At 40.9% G+C, this 20253-nt stretch overlaps 1 protein-coding gene across 1 annotated transcript in view; it reads right to left on the bottom strand.

Annotated features, from left to right (window-relative positions):
* FNDC3B (fibronectin type III domain containing 3B) overlaps positions 1-20253 on the bottom strand; it is a 360647-nt gene that overhangs the window by 33193 nt on the left and 307201 nt on the right. Inside the window, exon 23 of the mRNA XM_058187252.1 lies at positions 17682-17894. Coding sequence (XP_058043235.1) covers positions 17682-17894 — 213 coding nt within the window. The remainder of the gene's footprint in view (positions 1-17681; positions 17895-20253) is intronic.

Genomic DNA, 20253 nt, shown 5'->3' with positions numbered 1-20253 from the left:
CTTTAGGATCTTGGCCAACAAATCATGTTTTTCTTCATTAAGAGCAGTAAAATGAATATTTTTTTTCACAAATAGAAGGTGTTTCTCACAGCAAGATTTCCATTTACAATAATGCAATTTGGGCTTTTCTTTTTTGCATTCTAATTGTGTGCTTTCAATTTGTTTTTATGATTGGTTGCATTCATTTAGCCGTTTCAAGGAGATTCATTTAACTTCGACATGACCTGAGTTTAACTCATAGAATCATCTATTACAATGTCCTTCCTGTCAAAGATTACTTCAGCTTCAATTGCAACAATACACGAGCACACAATAGATTTAAGCTTAATGTTAACCGCTCCAATCTTGATTGCAAAAAATATGACTTCAGTAACAGAGTTGTTAATGCTTGGAATACACTACCTGACTCTCACTACCTCACTACCTGTAGTCTCTTCCCAAAATCTCAAAAGCTTCAACCAAAAACTATCTACCATTGACCTCACCCCATTCCTAAGTGGTCTGTAAGGTGTGTGATTAAGAGCACAAACGTGCCTACAGTTCCTGTCCTATTGTTTTCCTTCCTTATATCCAACTAATGTAGTTATTACAACTTATACTCATATATATGCTTATATATTGTATAATTATTTCATACTTATGCTTATATATACTGTGTGGCAAAAATAAATAAATAAATATATAAATATATAAATAAAAACTTGCCAGGTATTCAATACAACTCTTATCTTTGTTCCTAAGATTTGCTTGGAGCATTCAAAAGCATCTGCTTGATCACTGTTGAAAATGTTATGTTAGCCTGTGGCTTAGCAATCTGTTATACCAAATCTGCCCCAGCATGTTAATACGTACGAATTTGGAAGCCAGGTTTAATATCTGGAGGCAATGTGAACCCATGATATTCACATTACCTCCAGATAATGTGAATATCTGTAGGTTTCATGACTCTGAAAGCAATGTTGGTGGAAAACGAAACTCACGGTAGGACTACCTTCTGAACCCCATGAGATAGAGCAGGCTGAGTGAATACACTCTGCAGGAAGACTGTATTTTACTATAGTAACATAATTTTGAAAGCTGATCATGTTTATTCCCCTCCCTCTTTCGAAAACACTTCTGTATTTTTGCACACAGATGTTAAGATCCGTGTAAGGAAGAAGTTTAATACGTTTAAACAGATGTAAACCTGAGAGGTTACAGAAAGACGTAAGAGTCACTGTTAAAATTTTAAAAAATGTTCCCAAAATTCAAAAAGGAAAAAATCAGGGGTGGGCTCCCGGGGGTTCGGCAGGGTTTGGGCAATCCTCTAGCCAAGGATTGCCAGGGTTCGGTGAATCCCCAAATGCTGGATGGCTCCTCCCACCCCTTCCCACCCCGCTACTCCCACCCCACCCTGCCCCTCCCAGGAGTCTTCATATGGCCCATTCATCATTCCAGGTAAGTGCAGGGGCTGCATGGAGGGTCTGGGAGGGCAAAAAATGGACCTACCGGAGGTTCCAGAAGTCCGGAAACGGGCCTGTTTCAGCCTCTGGAGGGGATCCGGAGCCCGGGGGAAGCTGTTTTTGCCCTCCCAGAGGCTTGAGGAAAGCCTCTTCAGCATTCGGAGGGTGAAAAATGCCCTCCCTGTTCTGGTGCAGGCAGCCAACTAGGCCACCATGGCCATGACCCACCATGGCCATGGCCACCCAGCAACTGGACAGTGAACCCATTGCTAAAGGATCGGAAGCCCACCCCTGGAAAAGATCCAGGCATGAAACGTATCTGGCAACAGGACAGATGTATGACAGCTGGACAAGATTTCCATTATCAAGCAAGAAAGGATAACACAAATTACACTGTGAGATAAGACACAATGGGTGGAAACTAGTCAAGGAGAGGACCAACCTAGAGCTAAGAAGAAATTTCCTGACAGTTAGAACAATCAATCATGGAACGACTTGCCTCCAGAAGTTGTGGGTGTTCCATCACTGGATGCTTTTAAGAAGAGACTGGAGAGTCACTTATCTGGAATGGCATAGGGTCTCCTGCTTGAGCAGGGGATTGGCGTAGAAGATCTCCAAGATCCCTTCCAACTCTGCTATTTTGTTGCATTCTGATTTCTTTCACTTTTCTTCTAATTTCCATTTTCAATGTGCAAACGTGGTCTATTCTGTTGCACTTATGACCTTCAGTAATGCTCTTACTATTTCCGGATAAAAAATGAACTCAATCCATGTTTTCAGATTTGTATTAACTCTTTTCCCATGTGTACATATAGGTAGACAGAGTTATATATTCAAAATAAGCAGTTCTTCTTCTAAATAGATAATCACACTTATAATCCTAATTTATTCTTAATGGCCCAATTACTTTTTGTGTACTTCTTTCTCTCATTCTTGTCTATGTTTTCATGTCAGCTGCAGAATATTTTTTTAAAATTCAGAATGTCATATAATTTTTCTCAAAAACTCATATTTGCTTCTATTCACTAGTCACCAAACAATAATCTATGGATATCTACGTTTGTTTGCACCCACCAAAACATCCATTCACAGGACCAACATTTTGAAATAGGCATACTTTGTCTGGACAAGGCAGAACCAGATTTAACTTGCCATTCAAGCAAAGATTTTATGGGGTTATTTGAGGGCCAGTCATTAAGTCTCAGGTCAAACAACTATGGTGCTCTTTTCAAAAGGATAAAAGCAGAAACCCGGATATGAACAGCTCTGAGCTCTCAAATAAAACACAAATAATAATACAGTAGGCGCAAATGTCAAGTCATTACTGAATCTCATCCCAATTCTGGTCAGTGAAAGCAATAACAAAAATTAAAGTAATAAAAATGCCAACCAGATACATTGATTCAAAGACCATGATGGTCTCATAATACCCATCATGCCCTTCTACTGTACAACTCAATGCTATGGAAGATCCAGCTTCATTCATATAATATCAGCCAAACTTTTATTACCCATGAAGGAAACAAGGTGAATGTCATCCCAATAACATTAGATGCCATTATAAATGAAAAATCAGGGTTGTTGTTCTTTTAAATCTAAAAGCAAAGCCTGGGATGAAAATACCATTTCTTGTTGAATAGCGGTAACGTTCAGGAAAATAGAATAACAGAATAAGAGAGTTGGAAGGGATCTTGGGAGTCTTCTAGTCCAGGGGTCTCCAACCTTGGGAACTTTAAGCCTGGACAACTTCAACTCCCAGAATTCCCCAGCCAGCTTTGCTGGCTGGGGAATTCTGGGAGTTGAAGTCCTCCAGGCTTAAAGTTCCCAAGGTTGGAGACCCCTGTTCTAGTCCAACCCCTTCCTCTGGCAGGAAACCCTATACCAGGGGTGTGAAACTGGCAGCCCACGAACTGGAGGTGTCATGCATAGGCCACGCCCACCCCAGCTCTACAAATGCGAAAAACGTCACGAAACATGACGGCAATGTGATGTCGCAAATTTGACACCCGTGCCCTATATCATTTCAGACAAATGGTTGTCCAATCTCTTCTTAAAAACTTCCAGTGTTGGAGCATCCACAATTTATGGAATCAATTAACATTATCCATGGTTTTTTTTTCTATTATCAGCCTGGACTAGCCCCTTTCTCTTTTCTTTCTAATGTTAAATAACAATGAAGACAAAATATACAGAATAAAAAAATCCAGGGATGTCCCCAGGAATATGTGCATCACAAACCCAAGTTGACAGTGATAATCTATTAATTAGATTTGTTATACCCACCGTAGTTCAAAGATGGCAGTCCAAGCCTTACTACTTTTTTCGTGTGACACACTTTTGACCTTTTTAAAAAAAAACAAAAAAAACCACTCTGTTCCCAATGAGCAGCCCTGGTTCTTATTAAAAATGCTTAAGATATGACAAAATCATCAGATCACTGATTTAGTGACCAGTCCTTTTTAAATTTTCTGTAAGGATCATCCAGGAAAGAATGCAGGGGTAAAATCCAGCAGGTTCTGGAGAACCGGTAGCAGAAATTTTGAGTAGTTTAGAGAACTGGCAAATACCACCTCTGGCTGGCCCCAGAGTGGGGTGGGAATGGAGATTTTGCAATATCCTTCGCCCAGGAGTGGGGAGGGAATGGTGATTTTGCCGTAGCCTTCCCCTGCCACGCCCACCAAGCCACTCCCACCAAGCCACACCACGCCCACCAAGTCACGCCCACAGAACCAGTAGTAAAAAATTTGAAAGAATATGCATGTTGCCATACCAATTTCCTGTTGATTTTTTAAAGCCAGTGCAATAAACAGTGAGCGGGAATAGAATCATGATTTCCTTTATCTGTGACGTGCAAATTTACTTATTTGTATCCTTTTGAGGGAAGCTTCCTCCTCTACTACCAATCTGGTTTTACAGCAAATTCACTTAGATCTGAAGCGTTAAATATATGGGAGCCAGTTAAAAACAATATGATACAAAGCACAATTTGGCAGTGTCCAATGGTGTAAACAGGAATCAGAGTTTTGCTTCACCTTCCTGGCTGCAAATGAAGCTATTTGTTTGTGGAAACAACCCAGGTGGGGAAATGAGAATGGGGCACATACCATTAATTTCCTAGTGAGTTAAATTGATGACCTGAGGCTGTTTTCTCTGCAGCACAAACCATTGGAGCATTTTTAAATTGAGGTTAACCCATCTCAGCAAACAAAAGCTGCTAATATTTAAATGAAATTACCATTAGGGGAAAGAGCTGCTTTTTAGATATTGGCCCACATTTCCTGCTCTTTTGAAAAAAAGGAACTTTAATGGCTTGGCCATTCCGCATATCAAACAGATTTATCAGTCTAGCTCTCCCTGTGTGTCAATCTAGATATAAATAATGTCCATGAATCAATAAGATATTCCAAGTAGTGCTGTAACAAGGAAAAAGGCATACCCGTGGACTCACTGATTGCCATAAATCCTTCATTGAAGGTTACACAAAGAAGAAAATTTGTTTACCCGAGAACAGTAAGATTAGCCAAGTGCTAATTATTTTCACAACATCATCAAGTCTGCTCTCAGTCTGTACCATCTCAGTGTGTAAGTCTCATTTCCAAACAGAATGTGGGCACATCAACATGCATCCATAATCAACATTTGACTGTCAGTAGGATGCAATTTATTCCTGAGATTTTTTAAAACTGAACGATTATGCTCCAATTCACTCCTCTAAAAACTGTCCCAAAGGTCCTTTTTCAAGAGGCAATTGGACTTTCTGGTTTTTCGTTTTGCTTCCCATCCAAGAAGCTTCTTCAGCTTGACTGGATGGTGGGGAATGGGAGGATGTACACTGTCCTTGCAGACAGCTGGTCATTTGCATCCTTTTAGAGAGGCGTTGAGACCACCTGGAGGTTTATCTGTGTCGTCAGGGTCACCGGAGTGGTGCAAATGGAATGTGAAGCCTTCTTGGAACTGTTGAAAGGGTTGTGTTGTAGATTGGAGATAGATGATGTTGTATCCCTCCCCTAGTGGTGAAATCCAAATTATTTTACTACTGGTTCTGTGGGCGTGGCTTGGTGGGCGTGGTGTGGCTTGGTAGGCGTGACTTGATGGGCCTGGCAGGGGAAGGATACTGCAAAATCTCCATTCCCACCCAGCTCCAGGGGAAGGACACTGCAAAATCCTCATTCCCTCCCCACTCCTGGGGGAAGGATATTGCAAAATCTCCATTCCTACCCCACTCTGGGGCCAGCCAGAGGTGATATTTGCCGGTTCTCTGAACTACTCAAAATTTCCACTACCGGTTCTCCGAATTGCTCAAAATTTCCGCTACTATTTCTCCAGAACCTGTCAGAACCTTCTGGATTTCACCCCTGCCCTCCCCCCTTAGCTGAGAGAGGGCTGTTCTGTCTTAATGTAGATGGACTCTTTGACCCCTCTTTCAAACCAGCAGTCCTCTCTGTCCAAAACGTGGACTTTGCTGTCTTCGAAAGAGTGGACTTTGTCTTTTAAATGCAGCTGAACTGCTGAATGTCTCTTGAAGAAGCAACTTTGGGACCTAGATGACTGAGAAACTCCATAGACACCTCTAAAAATGCTTCCAAGAGTAAGCACTTCCAGATAAAAGAACATTTTTACGGAATGACATAAGCTTGGGAAAAAAAACCCTGCAGAGGTAGAAAACAAGATGACCTCTTGCATCCATTACAGATGGTCCTCGACATTCATTACTATATTTTTCAGAGTATAAGATGCACTTCCACCCCCCACCCCTTGAGGTACCCCATGCTATGTGCATAATGACTGCCAGGGGGAGAGTCAGAATGCATGGGTGCCTTGCTTAATGACAGCAACAATGGCTGTAATTCTGAGCTCATTTGTGATAGAAAGTCAAGGACTACCTGTACTTTAATGCTGAATTTAATGTTAACAAAGGAAATCTTAGTTTTAGCTAGAAATGCAAGGAAGTGCCTTAAATCAAATCAGGATAATCTGTTTTAGTCCTGCCCTGACCTGCCCTGCTTCATTTCTCTAGACCAGCCCTTTTCTACTTGGATATCTCCCTGATAAATGGCATTTATCTACTATTTATCTATTATTGACCTCACCCCATTCCTAAGAGGTCTGTAAGGGGCGTGCATAAGAGCACCAACGTGCCTACCGTTCGTGTCCTAATGTTCCCTTTTGATTGTATCCAATTCATATAGTTATTACATACTTATGATTATATTTATGCTTATATATCGTATAGTTATTTCATGCTTATGCTTATATATACTGTTGTGACAAATAAATAAATAAATAAAAATAAATAAATTTCTTTCCCAGAATTCTCAGCAGTTTACATACTAGGGAGATTGGGAGTTGAACTTCATGTATCTCAGGGGCGTCAAACTCACAGCGTCATGTTGTCGTCACGTGATGTATAGTTTTTTCCCCTTCGCTAAACCGGGGGTGGGCATGGCCAGTGTGTGGCGTATCTGGCCCAGGGGGCATGAGTTTGACAGCCCTGATGTATCTGGAGGAGGTTAACTTCGGACTGTACATATTAACAATTGAAGCTGTGGGAGGCTAATCTGTGCAGAATGTATTTTCTAATAAACTAAAATATATGTAAAATGTATTTTAAAAATAAATTGTGCTTTCTAACCCTTTGCAAAGCTTACCCTTTTATTAGTTAGTAAACTAGAGACAACTTCACAGCCAAATTCTAAAGGAAACTTTGAATGTAGTTGGCAGACAAACACATAATTAGCACACCAGTTAATTGGATTAGTATAGCACTGGTTCTTGGAAACACCTATAAGCTTCCTAGAAAAGCTATGTTTGTTGAAGAGTTCAAACTAATTATCACCATCAGAAATTAAAGTGTTGATGCAACTATGTTAATTTGTTTGACTTGCTTTTTAAAAGAGACGACCTTACACTCTGGGTTTATTTTTACTTTATGTTTGGTTAACATAAAGGTGGTTATAGCCACTTTGTAATGCCGCCACAGCTCATTTTTTAAAAAGTCACCAGTATTCCAATTTCCACAGAAACCCGCACAAACTTGAAAATACTCTAAATTGGTCTTCTTGATGGGAATTTTGGCAGCATATCAAGAACAGTTATGTGCAGCTATTCAGTTCCAAAGTGGAAAAGTTGATTTGGAGATGTGATGATATATACCTGTTGGTACCTCTTTGGAAAAGGTACATTTTCTAGAGTTTGTGTGGTAGCTGCGGAATCCCAGAATAATATGTATTTTGGGATTATAGCCCTTGTAGGAACGTGGTGGTGCAGTGGCTTAATGACGCTGGAATGGCCAGCCAGAAATGATCTGTACGCTGGCAGTTTGAGCCCAGCTCTGTGAGATGGAGTGAGCTCCTGTCGCTCGATCCCTAGCTCCTGCCCACCAAGCAGTTTGAAAGCATGCAATATTGCAAGTAGATAAATGGGTACCACTTTGGTGGGAAAAACCTAACTGCATTTGTGTGTGCAAAGAATGGAAGCCGGCGCTGGACCTGGCAGGACGTGAGGCATTGTGACACAAGGTGAGGCGAGGTGAGATCCGAGAAGGAGCCCGGAGAACCAGCAACCCCAGCTCTGCTAACCAGTTGGTGTAAACCTAATTCGCTTCCCCCCACACTGCACTGCATCAAGGATAAACATGCAATCACCAAACAGAATAAACTAGAATCTAGGCTATCAGGACTATATTGTGTCTAGCACATATCATCATCTTTTTTTAATGACCCCATAAGCCCTTGCAGGGTGGAATCTGAGTAACTGAGCTAGCAGAGTGTTTAATGGCCAGATGCCCTTCCTGTTGCCAATGCGGAGTTTTGTTCAGCAGAAATATTATCATTGTGCCCAGAAAGAGAAATATCTGCCTCTATCTAGGATCAAACTCACAGCCTCCTGATTGTGAGGCAAGAGCTCCACCTCTAGGCCACCGTATCACATTTCCCTGATACTGTATGCCATACACTAAATCATAATGTATCCCTTGCAAACATTTTTTTTTGCTTCAGAAATCCAAACAGTTGTATATCCCTAATTAAGAATCTAATCAGATATTTGCTAAATAGTCACTTTTTCCAGATTTATCGATAAGGAAGCTTGATAAATAAATTCGGAATTCTTTATTCTTACTGCATTGGTTCTTATTTGGCTTGACCAAAGAGAATTTGCATTAGAAATGCTTTCAAACGTGAAGGGAATTTTTGAAGACATTTTCATGGGTGTTGTGCTTGCCTTTATTTAAAGGCAAGGTGACCAAAGAATGTGTGAGAACGCCCTGTTATCATTATCATCATTATTAAATTTATATGCTGCTCGTTTCATTGTTGCAGCAACTCTGGGCGATTTACCAAATGATTAAAAAGATAATAGCAATAGCAGTTATATACCACTTCACGGTGCTTTTACAACCCTCTCTAAGTGGTTTTACAGAATCGGCATATTGACCCCAACACTCTGGGTCCTCATTTTACCCACCTCGGAAGGATGGAATGCTGAATCAACCTGGAACTGGTGAGACTTGAACTGCCAAACTCCAGTCAGCTGGCAGTCAGCAGGCGTCTGAAGTACTGCATTTTAACCAATGCGCCACCATGGCTCATAATACAGAATCATTAAAATTTAGAAAGATTAAATGAAAACTAAAAACCAAGAGGACAGGTGATACAGTGGAGCGGGTCTTCCCTCTTACCCAACCAGCCATCCCCTGCATAGACTACCCCTCTCAGAGCCCCATACATAGGAGAGTATTGCTGTGACAGATGCACTATAAGAAAAACTGAATGCTGAAGAATCGATGCTTTTGCATTGTAATGCTGGAGAAGACTCTTGAGAATCCCTTGGACTGCAAGGAGATCAAATCAGTCAACCCAAAAGGAAATCAACCTTGACTGTCCTTTGGAAGGAAAGATCCTGAAGCTGAAGCTCAAATATTTTGGCCACCAAATCAGAAGAGAGGACTCATTGGAAAAGGCCCTTTTGCTGAGAAAGACCGAAGGCCAAAGGAGAAGTAGATGGCAGAGGGTGAGCTGGTTAGACAGTGTCATTGATGGAGTAGGCATGAGTTTGGGGAGACTCCAAGAGACAGTAGAGAGTAGGGGGCCTAGTGTGCTGGGGTTCATAGAATCGTAATGAGATAGACATGTGTTGTGCCTCGTCCTCCCTCCTCCCCTCAGCCGGGCCCCTCCCGTCTCCACCTGGGCCTGTTATCAGACTCTGAGTCTGATAATGAAGATGAATGGCCTGTCATGCCTCCAGCCCCCGGCCCTGGCCCCATGCCCGGAGAGGATTCCAGGAATGAACAAACAAACCTGATAAACCTCACTCCTACAGCGTGTGAGCAGGAAGCCAGCCACGTGCTGGAATTACTGACAGCAAATCCAGCTGAAGTGAATTCAAAGTGGGAGGATCCTCACTTCCGGAGATCTGAGAGGCGACGCCAGCAAAAGGAAGGGAGGGGCAGGCCTGGATAAATGCTGAGTCATGGAGCCACACCCCACAACCTATATAAAGGACCTGCTTTTGGCATTCCAACCTTGAGTCAAGCAAAGTCTCATCTAGTTTGCTGCTATCACTGAAGTCACAACTTGGACTCCTGCCTGCCCTGAGAAACCTTGAAGGAATTTGATAAGCTGCAGAGGCTTCGTTGCCATGCTTGATATGGACTTCCTAGACCCGGTCGTCGGAGAGGGAGTGGGATATGACAACATGACTTAGTGACTGAACAACAACAATCAGAGCCTCAGGCCAATCAGCAGAGCCAGGTTTGAAGGCTGTTTCAGAAGATCAGGAGTATGGAGGCCAACTTCACCTGCAGGGGAAGAATATTCCACAGAGTGGGGGCCCACAGCAAAAAAAAAAGCTCTTCTTTTGGACCCCCAACTAAAATTCTTTGGCAGATGGGATCTGAAATATGTGTCTTCTGCTGGAGTGAATGGGATAGGCCCAATCCCATTGGGGCAAGATGGCTCCTCATATACCCTGGACCCATGACATCAAGAAATAACCAATACCTTGAATTGGACCCAAAGGTGCTTTTTCAAGAAGCAAATAGAATTTTTGGTTTTTCTTTGAAGGTGTTTCTTCAGCTCTGAGGAAGCTTCTTGGATGAGAAGCGAAACACCTTCAAAGAAAAACCAGAAAGTCCAGTTGCCTCTTGAAAAAGCAACTTTGGGACAACCATGACCTGAATTGGATCCGGAAGCAAACTTAGAAACAAGGGCAGCTCACGTAACAACAAGTACATGTGTCACCTGAGGGTCCATATTGTTGTGTTTTGTATTTGCTTCCAAAAACTCTTCAAGGATAGCCTCATGCACTTCCGGTTTGGCTCCGCTTCGTTGAGAAGCAGTCTTGATTAGACTGCTAACTCCCTAGTCTGTAGAGCTGTCAGGACAACGTAAATCTGGTCCGACAGCTTGGAAATCTCTTCCCTCGGGCAAAGAGGAAGAGATGAGCATTCAGGCTGAAGTTGAGACACCCAAATAAAGCCACAGAAAAAGCTTCCGAGGCTTGAGCTTCCATAGCCTGAAAAGCTCCAGACTGGGGGGGGCATCTGCCTTTTATGGCAGACAAAAACGTAGCGTCCAGTCTCCGCGGCTGAAATTGATTTATGATGGATTGTAACGTGGACGGAGCAGACACTGGAGTTCTAGCATTTGTTTGTAAGAAGACTGCAATCCCCTGAGGATATATTTGTTGTGAAGATAGGAGAGAAGAAAGCAAATGGCGTTTTGTGGAATGTGTTAGTAGAAATGAAAGTTAAGGAAATGCTTATTAACAGCTAGTGTGGAATTAGAAGATATATGACGGAGCAGAAACTGGAGTTCTAGCATTTGTTTGTAAGAAGACTGCAAGCCCCTGAGGATATATTTGTTGCGAAGATAGGAGAGAAGAAAGCAAATGGCAGTTTTGTGGAATGTGTGTACTGGAAACGAAAGTTAAAGAAATGCTTACTAACAGCTAGTGTGGAATTAGAAGATATATAGGAAGATACTGACTAAATGGAAGAAATGAGAATTTTATGATTTATATTTTTTCTTCCTCTTTGGGATTATAGTTATTTAGAAGAAAAGTTTTTTGAATTTTTCTTTTTTAACTTTTTTTGGTCCGTTATTAGGTTATATTTTTAAAAAATGGCTTTTAAGCAAATAGTACCAAAAGTCACTAAAACTTTGAAATTTCTTCAGTTCAGATTCATAAATTAAAAGAAGAAATCAAAAAGGAATTAAGAAATTCTTTACAGGAGTTTTTGGAGAGTCGTTTTTTAGAAATAGATCAAAAATTTGATGAAATAGAGAAAGAGATGTTGGATTTTAAGGAAGTGGTGGAAGAGCAGAAGAGGGAAATGAAAATGGTTCATTTTCAAAGGATGCAATTTCGCAAATATTAAGCTCTTGTATTCAGATGGAAGATAATCTTGAAGAAATTAATAAAGCTAATTTAGAGTTGCAAAGGAAAATAGAGGAAATTCAAAAGAATCAAAACAACTGGAACTTAGATAATAAGATGGAAGATATACAGGCAAAGGTAGATAGGGCAGATGAAGAAAGAGTAATATTACAATATAGATTAATGGAATATGCTATAAGGGTGAGGGGTTTGAAGCAAAGTAGGAAGGAAAATTTAAAAGAGATTTTTACGCAAGCCTTTGCTCAGATAAAGGGTGTGGAGCCAGAAGACTTTGAGATTAATATTGAAAGAATTTATCGTGTTAATTCTTGGTGGGCAAGACAAAATAGAGTACCGAGGGATGTGGTTATTTATTTTACAACTAAAAAGATTAGGTATGAAATTTTGCAAGCCTTTTATAAAAATAAATTTCAAATATTGGGACAAGATATAAAAATGATGAAGGAAATTCCTCCTAAAATGTTAAGAAAGAGAAGAGAATTTGCTTTTTTAGTGGATGAGTTTAAGAAACATCAGATATATTTTAGATGGGAAGTTCCAATGGGTTTGTCAGTGAATTTTAGAGGCAGAAAGTATTTTCTTAATTCAGTTATGAAGGCGAGACATTTTTATATTAATGTTTTAAAGAGTGGGAATCCTTTGTTGTTAGATGTTAAGTTAATTGGTTTGGAAACGATGGAAAATAGAATAGGAGAGGGGAGGAATGTTTAAGATGTGAATATGATGATTATGGTTAATTTTTGGAACTGATTTGTTTAGGATATAAATTATAGGATTTTTTATTTGCTATTTGTATGGTATAAATCTATGGTATGGTATTTGTATGGTATAAATCTATATTATTTAATTGTGAAGGATGGAAAATAAAATTTATGAATTTAGATAATGTGGATGTAATGATTTTAATTGTTTACTGTTATATTGTGGATGTAGTTTAAATGATTATTTGTTTTAATTGATACGTTTATAGACAGTAAAAGTTATGAAGTTAAGCTGGAAATATTGTATTTGAGAGATTTTATTCAAAATGATATTTGATTGATGGAGTAGTATTGGAAGATTGGACATTAAATGTTATGACAATTGAAGAAATATATAAGTGATGAGAATTTGAATTTGGGAAGCTGGATTGTAATTTAAGAAATGGACTTATGAAATTTGAAGGAATATACAAGTGGGTGAAAAAATTTGAATTTTAGAAGATGGACTAATTTTTAAAATGGACTGTAAGAAGAACGGACATTAAATGTTATGGCAATTGAAGAAATATATGTGATGAAAATTGGAGTTCGAGAAGATGGACTGTAATTTGAGAAATGGACTTATGAAATTTGAAGGAATATACAAGTGGAAAAAAATTGAATTTGAGAAGATGGATTAATTTTAAAAATGGACTGTAAGAAGAAGTAATATGTGAAGTTGGTATTGCTTCTTTTCTTTTTTTCTTTTTATTATTCTTTCCTATCTCTTTATTTTTATTGTGAGGGGATTTAAAGTTTAAAATTTTTAAAGGTGGGAGGTTATGTATATTTTGTATACTTTAGCTTGTGATTGTTGGTCATAATACCCGGTATTTGCTCTGGGAAGTCCGGGGGAAGGGGGGGGGAAATGATACATAGATTGATTATTAATGTACAGTAATGTTTGAAGATATGAAATTAAAATTTTAAATGATATTGGGGCTGCTCGACTGCCATTTCAGAAAGAAAAGGAGAGAGGAGTAGAAGGAGGGAAGAAAGTAGGTAGGAAAAAGTTGAGAAGGAGGAGGGGAATAAGAAGGTTAGATAGGGTGGAAGAAGGGTGGAGTGGAGAAGGAAGAGAGGAAGTAGTAAAGTGAAGAAGATGAAGGATGTGAAAGTAGTAGAGGGTAGAGAGGGAGGTTGTGAAGAAAGGAAGTGGCAGTCGGGCAGGCCTGAATCAGTAATAAATAAAAATTAATGATTAATGATGGATAATAGTTTGTACATAAATATGATGTTGGAAAATGGAAATAAAAATTATTTTTTTTAAAAAAAAGGATAGCCTCATGCACAGCGCATTGCAGTAATCCAACCAAGAGATGACCAGTGCATCATTGACACACACACACAAAACTCCTATAGTCCCCTGGCTTGCTAATGAGCTTCTTTTAAATCTCTATGGGAAGATTTAATATAACAGATTTATTGTGGCCTTTTTCAATAGCATTTCTATTTTCATGGCTGCAGGTGCTGACCTTGAGAAATAAATCTTGGATAATTTGTTATATTTTTATCTATAGAATTTGTTTACCATGCATCTCATCTTCCCATGGCGAAAAAGTGCACCTAATATCTTTGCCCATGAACCAGGTAGAGAATTTTGAAAGTCATTCCTTCCTAGCTCGCTTTTCTATTGAGAATTTAACATGATTTTAATATACAGTGTATTAGCATATTGCCAAGGAAGCATTTCGGTGTAGGAGAAAGAAATGAGATTCATGGTAAGATTCAAAAGACTATTTAAGAATATATTTAAGGATTTAAACCAAATCTGGGGACAGGTTTTAGTCCTGTGGCAGATATTTCTCTGCAATTTAAATTAAAAACTTTGTTCCAGCTAAGCTAAACATTTCCAGAAGATGTGATCAACCAGAACAGAAAAGTACAGCTGCCAATCCAGGCTGCAAAAATATGTATGATTGTAGATGGTAGCTAGAAGAGAGAGAAAAATCTAACTGATGCCATCAATCGATGATCATCTGGACTGTTTGCAACCCAGATATAATAGCCCAAAGGGAAATTGAGGTTTAATGGACCAAAGCATAACTTAGCATAAGGCTGCCTCATATGCTCATCATAATTTGAAAGCAATATTTCAATCTTTATCATGTGTATCTAGCACACAAGACACTTGTTTTATTACAAATACTGGAGAATTGTGAGCGATAAGAGAGTTTCTAACAAACAAAAGGATATTTAATAAATTTCTTCCTCAAATGGCAACGCCAATCTCTTTTATGCAAAAGTTGCAAGCAACGATTAATTGCCAATAACAATGCAACAGAGAAAACTGCTTTGGCTGCTAATAGCTATATTAAAATTAGTACAGCAAGAGACCTGCTGATCATTGGATTATTGTGTTTGCTAAGAATTACAATTATATTTACTAGCAGTTTAGCATACAGCAAGTAAGCGAGTTAACCAGAGAGAATATCATTTCATTTCAGTTATTATTAATGCTACGGCCATATATCTTCCAGACATGGTTCTGCATTAAGGAGGTGTTTTATTTGTCTCTTATTTTCCAACAGTTTTTTTAAATTGACTGGGTGTCTCTTGGGAGTTCTTGACAAGGAAAACAAGAGTTCATTGCTGCTGAATTTGGATGGGCTATTGTGGCATAACAGACAACTGTATTAATTTAATTTCAAAACAAATTTGCTTTTTTTATATTTAGCATTTCCCTTTCCCCATCAATTTAATTCTGTCTCATTCAATTCTACTTCTTTGATATAGTGGTCCCCAACCTTCTGGCCACCAGGGACTGGTTCAGTGGAAGGTGGTTTTTCCATGGGCCAGGGAAGTGTGGTATGCGTGTACAGTTGGGGCTTCACTCACTTGAACAGACCGGTTCCTGGTGGACTATGGACCAGTGCCGGTCTGTGACCCGGGGTCTGCTTTAATATATTGCTAAATTCTTCCTGGATAAATCCATTGCTACTTTCTTCAAGTTGAACATCGTCGTTGTGTTTTAATGTCCCCATAATCCCTTGCGGGGTGGAGTCTGGGCAACTGAATGGAGCTGAGTGCTTACTGGCCGGATGCCCTTCCTGTTGCCAATGCGGAGTGATATTCAGCAGACATAATCTCAATGTGCCCAGAGAGAGAAATATCTGCCTCTACTCAGGATCGAACTCAGAGCCTCCTGATTGTGAGGTGAGAGCTCCATCTCTAGGCCACCGTACCACTCACTTTTTGCAAGTTGATGCTCTCCAAATATTCTTGACTTCAACTCCCATTGTACCAATCAGTGTGCCCAAAAGCCACACCTGTTGAGAATTTGGGAATTGGTTTCCCAATTGGCTTAGTGGATCTTGGTTCCATCAATTTATTCAAGTTATGGAGTTAATTGTTCCCTGTCTTTCCAGAAATGATTTTCCATAAAGCTAACAAACGAAACAAATGAACACTACAAGAACAATTGAGATACACAGCTTCTTAATCCCTCAGAGAACATTTAGAAGATAAGCAATGACCCACAACCTGGTCTTAGAATATACAGAGAACATCAAAAACCAGCCAAACACTGTCTTCTCTTGAGGAAATAACAGGGTGTAAAGAAACCCACCATCTATTATGTGCTGATTCCCTCATCTATCACCTAGAAAGATCCCCTAACTCTCGCTACACAAAACAAATACATTTTACACAGATTATAATTTTTCCCAGTATATGCTCTGCACATTCAGTGTGCATTGCTTTAAAAAGAAAATTGAGCAATTGCTGTAAGCACAGCTTTCTGACCACCTGTTGCTTTTAAAAACTTAGGCAGGTTGTGATGGTATAATCAGAGCACGTTCGGCAAGTTTGCAACCTGGTGCTTTCCCAATAGTTGTATCCATGGCTACCTGTACATTATGTATGAGGAATGGGGGTGGGGGTAGGATGGGAAAGGAAAAATGAATTCTGAATAAGGAATACAGATAAGATCTGTACTGGGTAGGAGGGCTACTTTCAACCAGGAAGCTGGAGAAACCAGTCTTCCTGTCCCAAAGGAGCTTTTTTTCAAGAGGCAACTGGACTTTCGGGGTTTTTTCTTTGAAGACGTTTCACTTCTCATCCAAGAAGCTTCTTCAGCTCTGACTGGATGGTGGGGAATGAAAGGGTTTATATCAGTAGTAGGATTCAGCTAGTTCGCACCACTTCGGGAGAACCGGTTGTTAACTTTCTGAGCAGTTTGGCGAACTGGTTGTTGGAAGAAATCATTAGGGCAGAGAACCAGTTGTTAAATTATTTGAATCCCACCACTGGTTTATATTCCTTGCAGACAGCTGGTCATTTGCATTCTTTTAGCGAGCTGTTAATGTCACCTGGAGGTTTATCTGTGTCATCAGAGTCACTTGAGTGAGGCAAATTGGTGTGGAGGCTTCTTGGAACTGTTGAAAGGACTGTGTTGTAGATTGGAGATAGATGATGCTGTATCCCTTCCCACCCCACCCCACCCAATCTCCAGTCATGTTACTAGCTTAACACCTGCAGTCCTTCCCTTAACAACTGTGGCGAGAAATGGGGCAAAATTCACTCGGCAACAGTGGTGGGTTTCAAATTTTTTTACTACCAGTTCTGTGGTGTGGTTTGGTGGGTGTGGCATGGCGTGGTGGGCGTGGCAGGGAAAGGATACTGTAAAATCTCTCTTCCCACCCCATTCCAGGGGAAGGATACTGCAAAATCCCCATTCCCTCACGATCAGCTGGGACTTGGGAGGCAGAGAATAGATGGGGGCGGGGCCAGTCAGAATTTTTACTACCGGTTCCCCAAACTATTCAAAATTTCTGCTACCGGTTCTCCAGAACTGGTCAGAACCTGCTGAAACCCACCTCTGCTCGGCAACTGTGTCACTTAGCATCTAAAAATTTGGACTCAGTTATGGTTGTACATTGAAAACTACCTGCATTAACAACACTCGGTGCCCTCCTCACCACCTTATTCTCTCACTGTCAAGGAAAGAATTTAATAACATAAGACCAACCAGCTTACTCATGAAGATATTCAACTCAAGATACTTTCCTACAGCCAGAAGTAAGCCAATTGGGTTTGTTTCTCATTTATAGAAGGGTAGCTTCCAGATGAATAGTTCTATCTGAGCAACGTGCTTTCTTACCTCTTGTTCTTGTCCTCTATTTGTAAGAGATAGACCATGTCATCAGTAGCATGCTGTCTAGAGCTGCTCTCCCCCCATTTCAGTTTCAGGCTCTGGGGACCTGCTGCAGTACACTCTAGCCGAGGGGGTAAAGGTGGCAACGACCGGGTCTTTGCTGCAATGAAGTGGCTAAAAGGCCCAGCTCCAACCTCGTTGACGGCCTGAATCCGGAGCCTGTCATTGAAAGAGACACAGAAAGAACAGAAGGTTAAAGCGGACAGAATAGAAGGTATAAATACGTTTCATACTTCGGTATCGCTGCTGTTTTACAGTTACTTTGGTGACACGCCATGGTTTGTTAAGGAAGCTGCTATATCAGCCTCTTAGATGGTAGACCAACAAAGCTCCCATACTCCCAGATTCTACCTAAATTATGAATGCTATAGCAACAGCACTATCACTTAGACCAGGGGTGTCAAACTCGATTTCATCGAGGGCCCTATCACGGTTGTCTTTGATCTTGGGGGGCCAGGGTGGGCATGGCCATCTTGACATCACTCGTGTTGGGGGTGCCTGTGGTGGCCTCATGAGTGCTCTGCCTGCTAAAACAGACTCCCAATCTCCGTTTTCAGCTGGGACGGCCTCCTGCAACCCTCTCCCAGAGAAAATGGAGCTCGGGACCTGAACTCTGTTTTCGCTGCCAGAGAGTTGCAGGAGGCCATCCCAGCCGAAAACAAAGATTGAGAGTTTATTTTCTCTGGCGGAGGCACCACGGGCCAGTCCTTTGCTGTTTCTCAGGTGGCCCCGTGGGCCAGATCTAAGCACCCTGTGGGCTGGATCTGGTCCGTGGGCCTTAAGTTTGACAACCCTGACTTAGACTTATAAACCACAGTGCTTTACAGCCCGCTTTTATAGAGTCAGTGTATTTCCCCCAACAATCTGGGTCCTCATTTTAGCAACCTCGGAACGATGGAAGGCTGAGTCAACCTTGAGCCACTCAGAATTGAACTCCTGGAGTGAGCAGTGACTTAGCCCTGCAGTACTGCATTCTAACCACTGTGCCACCATGGCTCTTATAACTGGAAAAACGATGGTAAAAAATAAAGAACTGCACCTAGCTAGATCTTACTAGCAAGTCACTATGGGATCATAAAAGATGCATATCACAATGTTCCCTAACTCAATTTTTTTCCTGATATTATTCTTGGATAATATCAGAAACACCCCCCCCAAACCACGCCCCAAACACTGGCAGATAGCCTAATACAGGAGAGTCAAACTTGATTTCATTGAGGGCCGTATCAGGGTTGTGTTTTACCTTGAGGGGCTGGGGTGGGCGTGGCCAGCTTGAGGTCACTCATGTCAGGGGCGCCTGTGATGGCCTGAGTGCTCTGCCAGCAAAAACGGGCTCCCGAGCTCCATTTTCAGCTGCAACGGCCTCCTGCAACCCTCTGCCAATGAAAACAGAGCTCGGGAGGGAGCATGCACCCCTCCTGAGCTGTTTTCACTGGCAGAGGCATCGTGGGTTGGTCCTTCGCTTTTTCCAGGGTAGCCCTGTGAACCAGATCTAAGTATCCTGTAGGCCAGATCCACATCCCCCGGGTCTTGAATTTGACACCTCTGGCCTAATATTTATACCCTTTTTGGTTATATAATGTTTTCTGATTTCCAAGTAGCATAAAGACAGAACAGGCTATAGAATTATACCAGTGGTGGGATTCAAGTAATTTAACAACCAGTTCTCTGCCCTAATGATTTCTTCCAACAACCAGTTTGCCAAAGTGCTCAAAAAGTTAACAACCGGTTCTCCCGAAGTGGTGCGAACTGGCTGAATCCCACCACTGAATTATACCAGTGGTGGGATTCAAATTTTTTTACGACCAGTTCTATGTGGCTTGGTGGGTGTGGCATGGCTTGGTGGGAGTGGCTTGGTGGGCGTGGCAGCGGAAGGATGCTGTAAAATCTCCATTCCCTCCCCAATCCAGGGGAAGAATACTGCAAAATCCCCATTTCCTCCCGATCAGTTGGGACTTGGGAGGCTGAGATGGGGGCGGGGCCAGTCAGAATTTTTACTACCAGTTCTCCGAACTACTCAAAGTTTCCACTACCGGTTCTCCAGAACTGGTCAGAACCTGCTGAAACCCACCTCTGAATTATACTATATGTGCCTGAAGGGAAGGCCCTGAATACATCATTCTGATCGTTCCAACCTGGTCCCTGAAATCGTATCTATTTCATTTGTTATTATAATTAGTGAACATAAAACAACCTGCTCAAGTTAGAGGTAACTAGAATTAAACCAAAAACAAAACCCTTGTCTTTCTTGGAGCAAATACTTTATGTCAAAAATTTCCCAGACTACTGCTTAAAACCAGTCAGTGTCATTTGAAATATTTTTAGATGGAACTCCGTGGCCCAATTTTTCACATAGAAAATGTACCAGGAATAGGACAAAAACAGCTAAGAGCAGTACTTAGATGGAAATTACTCTGCCGATTAATGTAACATTTCTGTAAAAATTAGCCTGAAATTATTCTTTAGATCCAAAAAAAAGCAGCATCACAAAAGCTGAAGTCTATTGCTATAAATCAGG

The sequence above is a fragment of the Ahaetulla prasina genome, chromosome 6 (genome assembly GCF_028640845.1).
Source record: "Ahaetulla prasina isolate Xishuangbanna chromosome 6, ASM2864084v1, whole genome shotgun sequence".
NCBI lineage: Eukaryota > Metazoa > Chordata > Lepidosauria > Squamata > Colubridae > Ahaetulla > Ahaetulla prasina.
This window is presented reverse-complemented; position numbering and strand designations above follow the sequence as displayed.